Genomic DNA, 18,105 nt, shown 5'->3' on the forward strand with positions numbered 1-18,105 from the left:
AGTTCTTCCTTTAAAAGACCGATTCTGGGATCTCTCTTCTCGTTTACTTATTCGATGTGAGGTTATGAACCCACTGGTAATTGAAAATTTTGAAAGACTTGTCGAGCTTCAACCCCAAACCAGATTCATGACAGTGTATTTCAATCACATGTCACAAGAAATAACGCCTGCTAGGTATGTTCACACATACGTCAATATACTAGATATTCCTGAATCCACTTTATTCTTCGACACGTCCATGCAAGCAGAGATTCGTGGAATTCCGGATCATCTACGCTCGCGGGAGATCCCTAAAATATTCACAAGTAAATATCAACACATAGACTGCCTTAAAATGTTTTACACTGATGGGTCACGAATCAGTGAGGCCACTGGTTTCGGTATTTTCAACAATAATTTTTCAATTTCTCTCAAACTTGCAGAACCCGCCTCTGTTTATATAGCGGAAATAGCAGCAGTTCACTATAGTTTTCAAATAATTAATACTTTACCCCCGAACCATTACTTTATCCTCACTGATAGTCTCAGCACAATTGCAGCTCTACGCTCAAAGAGGATTGATAATCACGATCCATTCTTTTTGGGGAAGATACGAGAATCTCTGAGTAACCTGACAAGAAAATGTTATAAATTTACCCTAGTGTGGCTCCCCGCCCATTGCTCTATTGCGGGCAATGAGAAAGCTGATAATTTAGCCAAGATTGGTGCACTAGATGGTGAAATATATGAAAGACCCATCGCTTACAATGAATTTTATAGCGCTTCTCGACAGAGGACACTTGCTAGTTGGCAAACATCTTGGGACAATGGAGATATGGGACGATGGCTACACTCAATTATCCCTAAAGTATCAACGAAGGCATGGTTCAAAGGATTGGATGTAAGTCGGGACTTCATCCGTGTGATGTCTAGGCTCATGTCCAATCATTATACTTTAGATGCGCATCTCCGTCGTATTGGGCTCGCTGAGGGTAATCATTGTGCTTGTGGAGAAGGTTACCACGACATTGAGCATGTTGTTTGGTCCTGCACTGAATATCGTGAAGCCAGATCACAATTAGTAGATTCTTTACAAGTCCGAGGAAGACCAATCCATGTTCCTGTTAGAGACATCCTGGCGTATCGCGATCCTCTATACATGGAACTTATCTATCATTTTCTAAAAACAGCGTCTGTCAAAATTTAATTAAATTCATCTCCTCATACTCTCATCCAAGGCTAATCATTCACCAATTAAAGTGTCCTAGAATATTTAGTTTTTAAATTTAGACAAAAACAGAAAAAAAGTAAATAAATGCACCCGAAAATACTAGATCATTATGAAATACAACAATGTAAGGAAAAAAGCAAACAATAAAGTGATTTCAGTGTTAGTTTTAGACAAAGTACTAGTATAGTTAAAATTAGTCTTAAGGATTTTTGTAACGTGCTATGTAAAAAAAGAAACTGGCGTAGAAAGCTTTTGCAAATGCCGTGTCAAATAAACGTATGGAAAAAAAAAGAATATTTAATTATTCCACATACAAAAACGTTCTTCCGCAGCAACTAATAGGAAAACTTTTAATTTAGTTTCAATCAGTTCATTGAAAAAAAAATGGAATAATGAAGTTGTAAAACTCGAACGTTCTGACAGAGTTTTCCTAATAATGGCATTGCTAAGCATTCGTTAAGAAAATAAATCTAGTTGCGTCCTTTTCAAATGGTAAAAGTCATAGTTTTAATTCACTTTTTAATACAGACTGCAGACTTTATCAATTATTTTTTGAAGTGCGGTTGCGGTAATACCGCGCGGTAAAAGTTCATTTCCCACACCGCATCCGTGGGAAAAAGTGTCTCACCGCACCGCAGCTTTGCGGTGCGGGTGCGGTAAATACCGCGCGGTTCAGAAGCGATATGGGCTTGTATGAGCGAATAGTGCCATCTGTTCCCTTCTTTTTTACGAGCACGATCACACTTTCCACGAATTCGGCTGGTGCGGTCGACATCAGAGCCTCGTTCAGAACGAGGTTGACTTCTCAGTGGATAACATCAAATGTGCGACGGTAGAATTCTTTTGGGAGCATCGGATCCTGGAGATTTTCTCGATGCGCTTGTATTTCGCATATATTTCGGCCGTTTTAATTTCGCTCATACAGGCTTCGTTCGCGTCGTTGTTTTCAGGAATAATTCATAGATGAAGTCGTTGTTTCTGTCTTCAAGCGTCTCTTCCCGCGTGTACAGAGTCTGGAAATACTGCAAGAAGTGTTGCTCGATGTCTTCGGAACGATCAATATTTTCATTTCGTTCGTTGTGCAGCTGTGTGATCGTTGTTCTTTTTCTCCTTCTCTCCCCTAGCTGGAATGTTGACAGAGGTTCGCCGGCGAAGTGTGTTTCATTAATACGTACGAACATGTGCGTGAATTTTCTCTGTTGCGTCAACATCTCTGCTTTTAGGCGATTGATAGTCGACAGCATACCTTGAAAGTAGCTGTCGTACGCTTGTGCAGGTTGTGTGTACAGTCGTTGGTGCTTGCGGTTCAATTTTTTGTAGGCCACACTTGATTTCCACCGGAAGAAGGATTTTATTTTGGGTTTTGCACACGCTAACCACCAACTTATCCATGACGGGAAATTTCGACGTTAGCGAGTCCAATACTGCCAGTTAGCGTGTAATTCATTGACGTTCTCAGCAGTAAGAAGATGAGGACGAAGGGATTAAAACCCTCTACCTGGTGGTCTGCCGAGGTGGGGAAGAGACATAGGCACGGTGATGGCTTTGTGATTCGTAAAGTAGCACAGGTGAGTGTTCGTTTTTCGTATCTGATCCAATAGACCATGTACACCCGGTCGAGCCTGGACATCGAGTTGTGTGTAATGTATGTGTGGCCCGGAATTTGACGATTTAGCTTAACCCACACATCACAAAGTTGCATTTGTTGGGTGATCGCTTTAAGAGATGGGCTTGAATTATACCCTGTCGCATCGCACTGCCGTAGTACGCAATTGAAATCGCCTGCCAATTTTCGGTCTGGTGGCGGAGGTAATGAGCAAGTGTGCTGTTGTAAAACCTCTCTCTCTCAGCTCTCGCGATGGTGCCGGACGGGGCATATACATTGCACAGAGTTGTGTTGGAAATTCGTAGGGCGATGTGCCGGCCATCTAGACTTTTTTCGACGTTGAAGATTACATTATAGTCGGGCAAGGAAAGTTGTTCGTTTTTGACTTCTTGTATAAAAACGATGTCTAGTTCCATCGTGCGAACGAAGGTTCGAAGAGTGTTAAGTTTCATTGTGCTCGTGATGTTGTTTATATTGATGGTGGCAAATTATAACTGGTGTGCTCCATTATAACACGTAATCTTCCTCCTGTGAAACGTTGATGATCGGTCAGTGTCGTCACTGTCGTTTTCCCTATCGTTGGGTGCGGGTCTGCGTGTTGCTTCTCCTCCGGTGATCGGTTGTTTGGCGGGAAATTTGAAAACGTCGTCGTTCGGCTGCCGAACTGTGAGAAATTCGAACGTCGTTGGCGGGGAATACTTCGAGCCAGATGGTTTAGTGCTCGGTTGTTTTAGTTGTATTGGTTTCTGGTAGGTTGGTATCGGTCGAGAGCCGATTGCTTCACGACTTTTGCGCACGATGTGTTGGTCTGGTCTGCGGCCAGCTTCTGGCCAGAAGTTTTTTGTTTGGAATGCATGGGATCCCGCTGCCCGATCAGAAACACATAACAGAAATATTTCAAAGCTATATCTCGCATTGTTACTTGCTATAAATTTCTGTTATTTTAACTACTAACCTAATTTATAACGCAATATGTTACAAAAATTGTGTTCTGGTATTATCTTGTTATTTCATTCTGATCGGGTGTGACCAATTCGTTACAGTGTCGACACGTTTGGTGTTGTCCGTAGTAGGATAGGGCTGTAATCTCTCAATCGATGGTGACAAACGATGGAATGTTCGTTTTTACCATCATCTTAACGATTCGCATACTAGTTGAGATGCCACCGAAAGCGTACTTCTCGTTCCACATCATGTCATGGATACGCTTGAAGAAATCCGATGATATCTTCATTTGTTACGTCTTCTGAGAGATTGTAGAGTTTTTTTCCGCTGCCCCGTCCTCCAACGTTATCCGAAGTTTGAAGATTTTTCCGTCGATCTCTGTCTCATTTAAGCTTGTGACCTTAACAAACGCACAACTGAGGCTTCGGTTTGGTTGAATTCGCACAACTTGGTTCTTTTGGAGCTCCAAAACGATACTGACGAAATGATGAAGGTCTTCATAAGATGGCTTCCGTGGTAGATGGGCATCAATACGAAACGTGTTCTCGCGGCGTCTCATTTCTCACTACTCGCGATAAATTCACTCGCCCCAAGGCTGAGTGACAGCTCAAAGATAATAGCTCGTGTTCGACTTCCGACGACCAACGATTCTAAACGCGTCTGCTCGACTCAGAGGTTGAGCGCTAACTGAATTGGATAAATACCGTGCGGTGTAGCCAAAACGTTATGAATGTCAGTCGTGAGTGAAAACCATAAAATTTTTTAAAAGCATTCTGTGTTATTCATGTTCTGTGGTTAATTTTCATTTGAGAGTTGGATCAATGTGAAACTTGACATTTTCCTATCCGCTTCTTAGCTAATTTCTTCAGATTGAACGCAAGTATTTTCTAATTTTCAGGCAAGCTGAAGATACCAACTCATCTCTCTGGACAGATGGCAGATTCAAATCCAATCATGGTTACAGCCAAACCTATCAGCATCACAAGGAGCATGACGAAAAAATTCTTAGTGTTTGCGGCAAAAAGAAGTGTTCTCATTGCAATAATGAATTAGGTAAATAGATCGACTGGTTCACTACTGGAATGTGATATTTCAACTACTCAAATTTATTTCAGGACAAGGGGCAGCTATGGTTATCGAAAGTCTTGGTTTGTTATACCATATTGAATGTTTTAAATGCTGCGTTTGTCAAACACGACTTGGCGATGGATTCAAGGGTACCGATGTGCGAGTGCGGAAATATGAGCTACATTGCCCAAATTGCTTTTCAAGTGAAAATGGCGTCAAGTTCAGTTGCGTGTAGTTATATTGTTATACAACTTGTTGTACATTTAGATATAACCAAGATCGTTATAAGTATCATATTTATTGGTATGGAATTTTAATTATAGTTGAATAAATTGAATAAATATCAGCTAGTTATGGGACGGAAGTAAAAAGGAATATTGATCATTTTAGTTCAAAGGGTGTGCGAAATTAAATTATATCACAAAAAAACGCTTCATTAAAATTTACCATTCATTCGATTGTTTTCAAATTTTTAGGGATTTAAACAAATCATATTATTTAACGTTTTACATGTGGATTTCATTAAATTTCATAGCCATTTCTTAACACTACTCATAAGGTCTTATTCAAGGTTTGGATCAACTTGCGTTTGTGTAGATATCCTTTTTTTCCTCATTTCTGCTGGCGGTGTAAAAGTGGGAGTAATATTTCTACCTGGTGCCACTGGACAACCTAGTTGTCAGCAGACAGGAAAAGCACAATGTACCATTCATTCTTTAACTTTATTATCTTTATTAGTCTTATACTCCAACAGGCATACCAAAACCGCAATGGTGTTGGCCTTTAGGGGGGTGGGGGCGGGTAAGGGTTTCAGCGTGAAAAAATTACTTTTTGCGATTTTTTAGAACTTTGCGTGAAGCGAATTGATCAAAACTTTTGCACATTATAGTATATCGTTTCAATAACATGCTGTAATTTTTCTATGCAAAAATATCGACAAATTCCAAAACTACTTACCCGATTTTTTTTTCAAACTTTGCATGCACATTCTATGTAAAAATACCTAACCCCTACGTTGAATTTTTGAGATAAATTTTCAATTACGCTTTTTTTACTCATTTTAAATAAAAATTGCTATTTTTCACGAAAAATTCCGCCTTTTTATGAGTAAACACCCCTTTAAATGAAAAATTATCTCAAAAACTCAACGCAGGGGTTAGGTACTTTTAACATAGAACGTGTATGTAAAGTTTGAAAGAAATCGGTTAAGTAGTTTTGGAATGGTAGGTAACATCGTAAATCATGTTTTTTTCCAGAGACGTTGTACAAAAAACTTCGTCACCGAGTCGTTTGCCGTTATTTTTGCATAGAAAAATTACTGCATGTTATTGCAATGATATACCATAATGTACAGAAGTTTTGATAAATTTGCTTCACGCAAAGTTCTAAAAAAATCGCAATAAAAAGTGTTTTTTTTTTCACGCTGAAACCCTTACTACCCCCCCCCCCCCTTAATAATAAGTGTCAAGTGTCAAACTTGGACATCGTGTAAGTTTTTAGTTGAGTTTTTTTACGTTTTTGATAGTGTTATTATCATTCAACCGATTCTGTTCTGTATCCGACGTATTCGGAACTACCTCTGATACCATCGTATAGTGAAAGTGTTTCGATATAGTGTTTATTTGCTGTTTTTGTGCTGTTTGTACAGTCATCTTGTAGTTTTTTTCCCGCATTATCGACCGCTAGCACCAGCCGCCGCAAATTCGTTATTCATCCAGTGAAGCCCTCTGTGTCATCCACTTATCTACTGGTTCGCGAGTGCTGAGCAAAACATACATGGATAAACAAAAATGCGGATTTTGTCATGATATGAACAATTTGGAACCTATGTCGTCGCTGTTGTGCTATCTTATGACAACGCACATTTCGAGAAAAACGATTTTTAAAGTTTGAGATTGAATATCTTGACACTTATAAATGGTATAAATAATTCAAAGAAAACAAATTATGCTTCTATCTATTCTGCATTAATCTCTCAAATATTACGAAAATCGGTTAACTACATTGTGAGTTTTCTTTAAAAATGTAAACAAAAGTCGGTCTCACACGTGTCATAGGTGTGTATTGATGACAAAATTTGTATGGCGTGTCATAATCGTGCATGGAAAATTTTCCATACAAAAAATCATCAATTATTAGCTTTTAATCATATCTTTGGCTTTATTTGATCTATAAACAATAGGTGAGATGCATTTTGAAGGAAATGAGTCAGGGATTCTAGAAAAAATAGTTATTTTTGGTAACAGTGTTGCCAAATATGCTATATTTCCAGTTTAAAACTAAAATTGCATTTTTCTCACATTTCGTGCATTTTTGTTTAGAAAATGATTATGCCATTGTGTTTATCAGATAGTTTTACATATAAAAACATACTTAAAAATTTCTCAGCACGTTTCTCGCTATATCTCAGTAACCAATCAGAGTGTCAAAATTCTGTAAACGCCACTTTGTAGAGATTTTTTAGACAAGTAATGTGGCATATCTAACTCAGTTTACCCCAAAATGGCGTTTGTCATAAGATAGCACAACAGCGACGATGTGTTGTGGCATGTGTGAAACTCCTTTCCTTATTAGCCAAAATTGTTGTGGATTCAATCTTCGCCCCTGTAAGGATGTCTTTGCCCAAGGCAAGGCTATATTTATTTGTACAACATGCAGGTACTAGCCTAATGGTAAGAGTATTCGAGCGTATATAGCGGAGCAAAACAAAAACAATGATTCTGCAAGCGCAAGCACCGACAATATCTCGACACAAATACAACAACTGTTTGGTATTGTGGAGGTGCTAAGAAAAAAAGATGGGTGGGCAATGTCAGAGACATAACCTGAGTGAAGTAGAATACACTTTAGGCTGTTAATGCGAATGCTACAATTCTGACTATCTTCTGATAGGTTATATTAAAACCAGCTATTTCGTTATTTTAATGGAAATACCGAAATATCGGTACACGTACATCGAAACCTAAAATATTCCAACATATTTATCCTCATATGGTAACCCTGAAAATAGCATTTAATGAGAGTGAAACAATTCATTTAGCAACAGTAGAGAATCGTATATACTTGTACCGTTATTTCGCTATTTCCATTAGAAATACCGAAATAACTTATTTTAATAAAACCTTTCAGAAATTAGTGAAAATTGCAGCATTCGTATTAACAACTTAAAATGTATGCTACTTCATTTCGGTAATGTCGTTGACATTGCCTAACCATCTTTCTAATCTAAAAAAGAACAATTCTAGAGAAAATTTAGAATAGGACGTAAGTAACAATGAGAGATGCTCTTTGGGGTCTTTCTCTTCTGTTTATTACTCGACCATTTCAACATTTACTCTACTCTTTGTATAATATTCTAGTAAAAACTGCCGGCTTTCGATATGTACTGGAAAATTAGTGCAAAGTGTTGTAATGACGTCGTAATAAACAAAAGAGAAAGTAAACAAAGAGAGGCTCTCAATGTTACTTACGTCCTATTGAAAATTTTCTCTAGAATTGTTTTGAAAACCTAATAATTGCATAACCTAAGACGACTTAAAGCTACACTTTTGTGAAATCTCGACAAAAAACAAAATTACGTGTTAGTCCAACGAGCTTTTTGTCCCAGTGCACTATGGAGTGGCTAGAATAAAAAGTTGGATAGGGAAAATTTTTTTCTAACTTTTTAATCAAATTATATTTTTTATACATTCTTCAATATTTTCTACATCATGTATCATTAAAATAATAACTAAAAACTTTGATTTAAATTTGTGACACGCGGTCAAACATTATTAAAAATTAACACGTTATTTTTCTATTCAATCAGGCAATAGGAAATAGTTTCTACTGAAATTGAACAATGCAATCAATGAAGCATAATTGGCCTGCGTTAAGCCAAACCGAACTTAGCGCCATCATTTTTTTCTGATGTTTTTCATGCCAAAATTCATTTTTGAATAACTTATCATTAACATAGAAATTTTATGAACACTTATATCCTTTCAGTTGATTTGAGTTCCCAGAAATAAATAAATGTGGGTGTTTCTAGAACTACATCAGATGCAATAGCGTTTTTAGAGAATATATCTCAAAATGGCGCTTGGTCCTCTTTGGCTTAACACAGGCCAATTATACTAGGAAACGTTGCTTATGGCTTATTATAACTACTCTAATGCTGGAAATATCGAAATAAAAAAGTCAAACTATTTTGTTTTTAAAAATAAAGTTACATGTTTGTTTTATTATTTTAACACTATTTCGTAATTAAAAAAGTTATCAAATTAGGTCAAATTAAGATAAAAGGTTCAAAGCATACGATACTATCAGCTATTGTCAGTCAATCGCTGGTGAATACTCATCCGACCGCGTCCGACCGTTGGTTTGAGAGCAATTTGAAAATAGTAGTTTTTACATGATTTCGGTGATTTTTATCAAACATTACAAGCAACTATAAGTCTTGTTTCACTGGATCGCTTACTAAGATTTCTTATCAGTTTCGTAAATTGTTTACCGTATATAGTAGTCATATATTTTCGATGACAAACCCTCACCTCCCTCTCTCCTCGCCTTTTCAAATTAGTATTAGATCTTATAGTTGAAGAACAAATAGTCAACGAGGAATGTTAACGTTACACACTTTTCTGCAGTACACAGTAGATCTTCCGAAAAAAGTTTTTAATGCTCTTGTTCATAGCTGATAAACGGAAAGAGTGTTTTTCTGTAACTTGCTATTTGCCAAGAGATTGAGATTCCCTCAGTAATTTTTCATCTACATCGACACAAATATTTTCTCTGGGTAGTCATTTACATCCGCACTTCAACCTTTGAACAAAACATACATACACAATGACGAACAACATTGTTGTGACTGTAATATTGAATGCATGTATTCAAAGCAGCAGTTTCTGTAGTATTCAGTTAAGTATCGTCTCCTTTAAATTTTTTTTTGTTTTGAGAAAAATAACATAAGGTTTGGAATGATTATCAAAAAAACAATGCAGTTTATGTATTGTCCCCAGTGCCAAGGCAAATATAATAAAAATACGTTAGAAAATCGTCCTACAAATGTTACTATATGGTTTCATTTAGGTTAAGTTTTTGAAGAAATATTAGAAGAAAAAAATTTCACACTGTTAGGTGGATTTTTTTATGAAAATGTGCTCAACATCAAATATTTTAGCTTCTCTTGAATTATCATTGCAAAATAATATATAGAACAGCAGAAAATAATTTTGTCCAGGTTTTCGACCTAGTTACCCCATAGTGCAGTGTTGTGAATTATTAAAATTTTGAACATTTTTCAAAGTGTTATAATTGCGATTACAGGGGGAAATGTTGGTTGAATGATATTTATTAAATTCTCCCAATTAATGTTCTATAGCTAAACTATGATTATATTTCCTTAGGAGGCGAGTTTCATCCCATATTTTCATAAATAATAATATGCTCGAACCTTAACCAAGCAGGTATCTTAGAGTGGAGTTTTCACAATAATGGAATTTTTCACTTGTGTAGCCGCGATATTCGCAAACAAAATAAATAAAATGCACATTGCGTCATTTAGCCGCACATAAACTAAGCCGGGCTTAATGTGGATACAATTAATCTGTTTTATGGAAAATGTGTTTATAGCATGATGATACGTTAAACTTTTTCTAGGGGGGGGGGGGGGGTGATCTGGCAAAAGTCTACGTTTGTCTACGAGGGGAAGGGGGGGTCTTTGAAAAAGTCTACGTAGACTTTTATTTTTTGTTATTCTCGTATTACTAATTATGAATGGGATTTAAAGAGAGTTGTATTCAAAATATCGGTCTATTCAGTATTTATGCAGAAACTTCAAAGCTAGTACACTATTGAGGTAACTACTCGTTAAGCGACCACTCAACCCAGAACCCACGATTTTTTTTGGACAACCTCACACGTTGTTGTTGCTTGCGTATATTTTGAGATAATTTTGATTTACGAATAATACAAAATGACAGTTCTAAATAGGGTTCGTCGCGGTGCGGATGTGGGCGGTAAATGGATTGTCCGCACCGCAACCGCAAAAAAATAATAAAACCGCACCGCAACCGCACTTTATTTACCGCACCGCACCGCGCGGTAATGCGGTAAATGCGGAAAAATTTTAAATTTAAAAAAAGTGTTGGAAAATTGCTCATTTGTGTAACAGTATATAATAAAATGTTATTTTTATTCACACGAAATTTAACTTTAAGAGACTCCTCAGAATGTAATGTTTATGAAAAAATCAACTTTTGCATTTTCTATTAATAAAATTCCGTTCATTTTAAGGCAAACATTATACATTCAAACAAGGTTCTACTGCAGTAATAGGAAAACTTTTATTTTAGCAACCCTTCAGTTAATTGAAAAAAGGGGAATAAAAATATAATAAGAAATAAAGTTGCATATTTTTTTCTTTAAATTTTCAATGCTTTTGACATATGAAAATAAAATGGATGATTTTCGCATTTACGTAGTAAAACCACCTTTCATTCTTAATGGAATTTCACCAACAAAAATTTAAAGTCGAAATACCAGTACTCCTATATAGTAGCGCATATATTCCAATACAGTGAAATAAAAACATATTGTATTTCATCAATAAGAACGACGCCATATTTGACGAAAAAATTGCTCTATACATTACATCTAATCAGGTGTCCGGTCTCAACCGGTACAGAATTATTGAACATTAGAAAAACTGCAAAAAATGTATGATTTAGCATACAGCAGAAATGATTTTTAAAAATCGGGGGTTTTACGGACAATATATCTCAAAACTCTAACTCCCGCATTCTTCAAGAAACAGATGTATACTCATTCAAAAACTAAGATTGCTCCCTTTAAAAATGTATGAAGTATAAAAAAAGTTATGTAGCATACTTTTTGAGAAAGAGTCCATTAAAATTGACTGTAGAAAAATTTACATTGAATTTACACAGCAATCAAAGAAGATAGAAATACGATGTTGAGGATCGAATGATAGAATAATCATCCAAATTTGGACCCCTCCTTATTTTTGACGCTTTCATACATTTGTATCCTTTACGGCCAATTATTGCAAATTCGTTTGGTTTGACGAAGATAAATATATTCTTTGGATTGTGTTTAAGTCCCAGCATAATTAGTTGATTTCTAATTCCTTTAAATTAGTCAAAATTCGCAATTGAAAAATTGATATCGTATACGATTCATAATTCCACGATTTCCAACAGAAATCGGGAGAAGTGATGCACTTTTAAATTGGATTTAAGAGAACAAATGTATTGTTTTTAAATGATCTAATAATTTTGTCTCTATTTGGATCTTGCATTTCATGTATTTGAAATGGTTAGTTTGTGAATTTTTACTTAGAAGTATCAAATAACTAGTCCAAAATATGTCGTAAAAATAATAGCGTCAAAATTTTTCGGACACAGCTAGATTTTCTTTCGTAATAGCAGTCTGTTTATCAATTTAGAATAATCAAAATTATCACTTCATCAATTATTTTTTGAAGTGCGGTTGCGGTAAAACCGCGCGGTAAAAGTTCTTTCCCGCACCGCATCTGCGGGAAAAAGCGTCTCACCGCACCGCAGATTTTGCGGTGCGGATGCGGTAAATACCGCGCGGTTGTGGTAATTACCGCAACCGCGACGAACCCTAGTTCTAAAGACGATCGCCCAAAATTCCTCTCGACGGAAGATTTCGACTGTGAAATCATCTGAGACACCCCTAGTTAGCAGACATGCATGGATCATTAACCTTCCGACAGTCTCGCTTGTGCACTGAGTGCACGCTGCTCTGAAAATCTAGCGAAATCGTCTTAGGACACCAGAGGAATTCCACGAAGATCCGTCCGAAAATCTTTAAAATCGTGACCGACCATCTTAGATTCCAATGAAACTTTACACGTTTTACCGTCATGCAAGACTAAATATTTTCCACAGGCAATAAGATTATTTTGACACAAGAGCAACTTTTCAAAAGGGCGTAAACGTTTCTACGCGCATGAATTTCAAAAATTTTTTGTTCGATTACTGTATTTTATACAGCAAAACTATCTGAGAATGAGTTACAGGGAATGATGGAGAAAAAATCAGTAAAAAGATTTTCCTAACAATAACTTCGTACATGTTTTAAAATTTCATACTAATTGACATACAAAATTGTAATTCTATTACAGAATATAATTCTAAGCACCATTTAAAATCAAAATGCATTTAACAAAAATCTTCCAAAATGCGATAGTTTTCGAGATATTTCAAATTTTGCTCCTTCGAAAACAATTAATTCGTGTAATTATGCTCTTTTTAAGAGTTATTCGCGTTACCCCATCAAAAAATGTCAAAAATTTAATGTTTATCGTTTTTAAGACGTAAAAGCAACTTTTTAGTGTATTTGGATCCTGGAGAAGCTTTCAATAAAAAAGTTTTCCTAACAACAACTTTTGACATTTTTTATAATTCTTGCAGTCAAAAATACAATTTTCTTTTTGAATATGATTCTAAAAGCCATTTTAAATCGAATGCTCTTAACAAAAGTTTTCTAAAATGTAGTAGTTCTCGAGATATTTTAACTTTTGTTTTAACAACACAATTATTTTGTTTTATTACGACCTTTTCATAAGTTAGTCGCGTTTCTCCATCAACAATAATAGGTTTTTCAAAAGGCCCGTAAACTTTCGTGCAACTTTCTCTTCGACATCAAGGCGATATTGTGAAACATTTTAAAGTTACATGAAAACAACCAACATATGATTCAGCTATATAGTATAATTTACAAACAAAAAGTTTACAAACACACAGAAATGAGGTGCGAGTAATCAATTTGTGCGGAAGAAACTTTTTAGTGAAGTGATTGTTTCCAGACTAGTACGCCTACTAATTTAACTGCGAATCACCTCAGAATATTATCAGCTTTACGGAGTTTGTGTTATCCAGACAGAATAAAATTCTAATTCGGAATAAATAAGCAGAAAAAAAACTTTACATCTCATCAAGCTGTAAACTTAGACATTTTATACGAGCAGTGTTATGATTGTGTGAGTAATATATCATTAAAATGCCAAAATCTGTGAGCGACCGAGTACAAGCTTCTTCGTCCCATGATAACATGGCACTCACTGATCTCGCTGATTGGATGAATTCGATGCTGAAAAGCTTCTCCACTGACATGAACGCATTAGTAAACAAGGCTGTTGTAACGATGGTTGAACAGATTGCCCTATTGAAAACCCAGTATGAGGAAAAATTCAGTTTGCTTGCTAAATCGGTCGAATTAGTAAAATCCATGGCACTTGTGCAGGCAAATAAAGTGGAGAATGTGTCGAAACGTAATGAGCTGATCATCCATGGAGTTCCGGCAGTTCGTGATGAATGTCTGTATGATTATTTCATGAAATGGTGCATCAATTTGGGCTATGTCAAGGATGAAGTTCCAGCAGTACACATGTATCGTCTCGCAGGGCTGCCAGCTGTTGCAGGGAAGAAGTCACCGATACTGATTGAGTTTGCTTTCTGCAGTCAACGAAATGATTTTTTCGGGCGCTATTTACGAACCCGTACGTTGTCGCTTCAGTTGCCTGGATTTCATAGACACGTTCGACCCTTTGTCACAGAAAATCTAACTCTAACTGCAAGAAAGGTGAAATCAACTGCATCTCGATTAAAGAAAGCAGGAATGTTGCGTCGAGTATTCGTTAAAGATGGTGTTGTAAATATATATACGAATGACAATCGGAAACTGGCTATATCAACTGAGGAAGAACTACATGATGCGCTGTATACACAATAAACCTATCCAAGCAGTTATTGTTAAATTCCTTCCAATCTTATCATTATTTTCCTCTGATTCCTTCCTAAAAGTCAAGCTGTTTGCTGCATGATGCTGTCCCGACCGTTTGCTGTTATTGTTGCTTTGCTGTTGTTGCTGCTGAAGTTCATCGTTACTGATATGCTGAGTTACGTTAGAAAAACGAATTTTAGTGAAATAATCACTTCTAGAAAGTTTCTTTAGTCGCAAGAAATATAAGATGATATTTATTTGGATTTTAAAACATGAAATTAGTTTACTGTTAGATTTACATTCAAGACATTTATTTTTTATTGCTATGCTAGTTCGCGTCTTAATTTTATATAATGGGTAATCCCGTCCAAAACAACTCCTCTTCAAATATGGATTTACCTAGCATTGTACTTAACGCTGCTCTCCCTAAAAATAAATTTTCGGTGTGCTCCATTAATGCACAAAGTATATGCGCTAACAAAATGGTAAAGCTAAATGAGTTACAGTATCTAGCAACTAAAACGAGTTTGGATGTTATATGCGTGGTTGAGTCATGGTTAAACAATAGAACGTGCGATTCGGCATTAAATATAAATGGTTATAGTATGGTAAGGCACGACCGGGTTGGCAGGCTGGGCGGAGGAATCCTAATATTTGTTAAACACAAAGTAAAATTTAAGGTAGTTGAGCTTTCTACAAATGAATTGAATACTGGAAGCACTGAATATGTATTTCTGAAAATTATCTTGCATGAATCAGTAATCCTGATCGGAGTTTTCTATAATCCTCCTTCATCAAATTGTTGCGAACTACTGTTTGAAAAGCCAAACTTAATTGGAAACAACTATGATAATATGATATTATTGGGAGATTTAAATACTAACTTGAAAAGTGCAAATAATAGGGTTTTAGCTTTTAAAGATATGTTAACTGCTGTTTCAATGTATAATCTTGGGATTGAACCAACGTTTTTCCATCGAAGTGGATCATCGCAATTGGATTTGATTTTAACTAATCAGCCCTCCAAAGTTATAAGGTTCAATCAAATAAGCCTCCCAGGTTTCTCTAGCCATGACATGGTATTTGCATCGTTTGAATACAACAATAAGTTTGAGAAAAACCTTTTTACATATCGTGATTATAACCAGTTGAACATTCACCATGTTGAAAATGAGTTTAGTAATATAGATTGGGGCATATACTATCAATTACATGATCCTACCATGCTCCTGGACTCAGGGGCGGCGAAAAACTTTACGCCCGAGTGGGTAGAAAGCATAGGGTGAGGGGTCCATTAGTAACGATTTTTCCCTTTTCGCAATGCACACGCTTACATTTCATTCACATTAAATCACGTTCGTTTATGCAAATGGAATTATGGTACATCGATGTTTTCAAATATGTGTAGTGCGAGATACTTACGCTGCGCATCTACATTTTTTGAAATGGTTCAAAATTTCGAGTGGGTAATTACCCACTCGGTTATTTTCGGTATGGGTAGTACTACCCATACTACCCACGCTTTCCGCCGGCCCTGCCTGGACTTTTTTAATAGCAGTATTCGGATATTATTGGACCGGTGTGTTCCCTTGAAAACTATTAGAACAAAGCAAAAGTACAACCCTTGGTTTACCACTGATATACAAAAATCAATGATTGATCGAGACTTAATGTACAGAAGGTGGAAATCGATGAATAGCGTGCAAGATCACACCACCTTTAAAAGGTTACGGAATAGAGTAACTTGCAGTATTCAGAACGCTAAAAGACTATTTGGAGCAAACGTTTGGAAATAATATAAGCACACGCACATTTTGGCAAAAAATTAGGCAATTGGAGATTAGGTAAAATACATCCAATGATATTGATAATTATTCAGCGAATGAAATAAATGATTATTTTACAAATTCATTTTCACAGACTCAAATTACTGAATCTGATACGCCAATTGTTCGTGATGAGGACAACTTGTTCTTTTTCAACGAAATTCAGGAGCATGAAGTAGTTAATACGATATACAGCATTAGCTCAAACGCAGTCGGACTTGATCAAATTCCCCTCAGATTTATTAAAAGTATATTACCGATTCTTCTACAACCAATAACCTATTTATTCAATTGCATAATCAGGTCTAATATTTTTCCATCAGGCTGGAAATTTTCGAAGATTCTTCCCATTCGAAAGAAAAGCAGTCAGGACAATTTATCAAATTTCAGACCTATATCAATTCTTCCAGCCTTATCCAAAGTATTCGAGAGGATAGTCAAAAATCAGATAAACATATTTTTAAACAGTAAAAATCTACTCTCGCCATACCAATCGGGTAACAGATCTGGATTGAGTACAAAAACAGCTATGCTCAAAATTATAGATGATATTGGTGCTTTAATAGATAAAGGTGGCTCTGTAATCATGTTATTGCTAGATTACTCCAAGGCTTTTGATACAGTGAACCACAAGAACCTATGCAAGAAATTAAGATCGCATTTCAATTTTGCATTGAGTGCCACTTGCTTGATCCACTCATACCTAACAAACAGACAACAAGCAGTTTTCCATAATAATACCTTATCAATTTTTTTACCGATTTTGTCTGGTGTTCCCCAAGGTTCTGTACTTGGACTGATGCTTTTTTCTCTTTACATAAATGATTTGCCAAATGTACTTAAATATTGTTCTATACATATGTTCGCCGATGATATTCAATTATATTTTAAGTGCAATAGTTTATCAACAACTCAAATAACAGCAATGCTGAATGAAGAATTAGCTAGAATACTTGAATGGTCAAAATAAAACGGTTTGAAACTAAATGCTTCTAAAACTACTGGTTTATCTATTTCTCTATCCAATACGAACTTCGATCAATCGCGACTGAAGCTTTTTATTGGACAGGATCGAATTCGGTTTATTGATGAAGCGGTGAGCCTAGGAATCACGATACAGTCTCGATTCTCATGGGACAGGCATCTGCTAAACCAATGCGGAAAAATGTATGCAGCCCTGAGATCACTTCGCCCATGGGCTACATATCTCAGCACGGGTTGTAAGCTTAGACTGTTTAAGTCATTGATATTCCCGCATTTAAGCTCAATGGATTTCCTCCTCTCAACTGCGTCGGCTGCTGTACTTAATAGGATTAAAGTCGCACTAAATTCGTGTGTGCGTTTTGTTTATAGTCTGAATCGGTATAGTAGTGTCACTCATCTTCAAAAAAAACCTGATCGGTTGCACATTTCAAAACTTTTTCAAAGCAAGGTCTTGCATCATCCTTCAAAGAATAATAAAAACAAGAAAGCCACAGTATTTATACACCAAACTTCATCCATTTAGGAGTCAACGAAATAATAAATTTGTGATTCCCAGACACCAAACTGCTCTATATGGTAAATCCTTTTTTGTTCGAGGAATAGTTTACTGGAACGAGCTGCCAGCAAGTATTTCTTAAATCCAAAATTGTGTAGTATTTAAAAATAAATGTCTTGAGTGTTTTTGTTGAAGTCATTTTCTTGTCATTGTTAAT

At 36.1% G+C, this 18,105-nt stretch overlaps 1 protein-coding gene across 9 annotated transcripts in view; it reads left to right on the top strand.

The window, feature by feature from the left end:
- The window catches only part of LOC131683134 (uncharacterized), a 1,279,861-nt gene extending 1,274,653 nt beyond the window's left edge, over positions 1–5,208 (top strand). For 6 of the 9 annotated variants that reach the window (XM_058964944.1, XM_058964949.1, XM_058964946.1 and 3 more), the window contains 2 exons: positions 4,660–4,814; positions 4,877–5,207. In XM_058964944.1, the coding sequence (XP_058820927.1) occupies positions 4,660–4,814; positions 4,877–5,064 (343 nt within the window). In that variant the 3' untranslated portion in view covers positions 5,065–5,207. Of the gene's footprint in view, positions 1–4,659; positions 4,815–4,876 lie in introns of those variants that run through there. The other 3 variants (XM_058964951.1, XM_058964952.1, XM_058964954.1) reach the window with 2 other exon arrangements.
- The last annotated feature ends 12,897 nt before the right edge of the window (positions 5,209–18,105 follow it).

Source organism: Topomyia yanbarensis, chromosome 2 (genome assembly GCF_030247195.1).
Source record: "Topomyia yanbarensis strain Yona2022 chromosome 2, ASM3024719v1, whole genome shotgun sequence".
In the NCBI taxonomy this organism is placed as follows: Eukaryota; Metazoa; Arthropoda; class Insecta; order Diptera; family Culicidae; genus Topomyia; species Topomyia yanbarensis.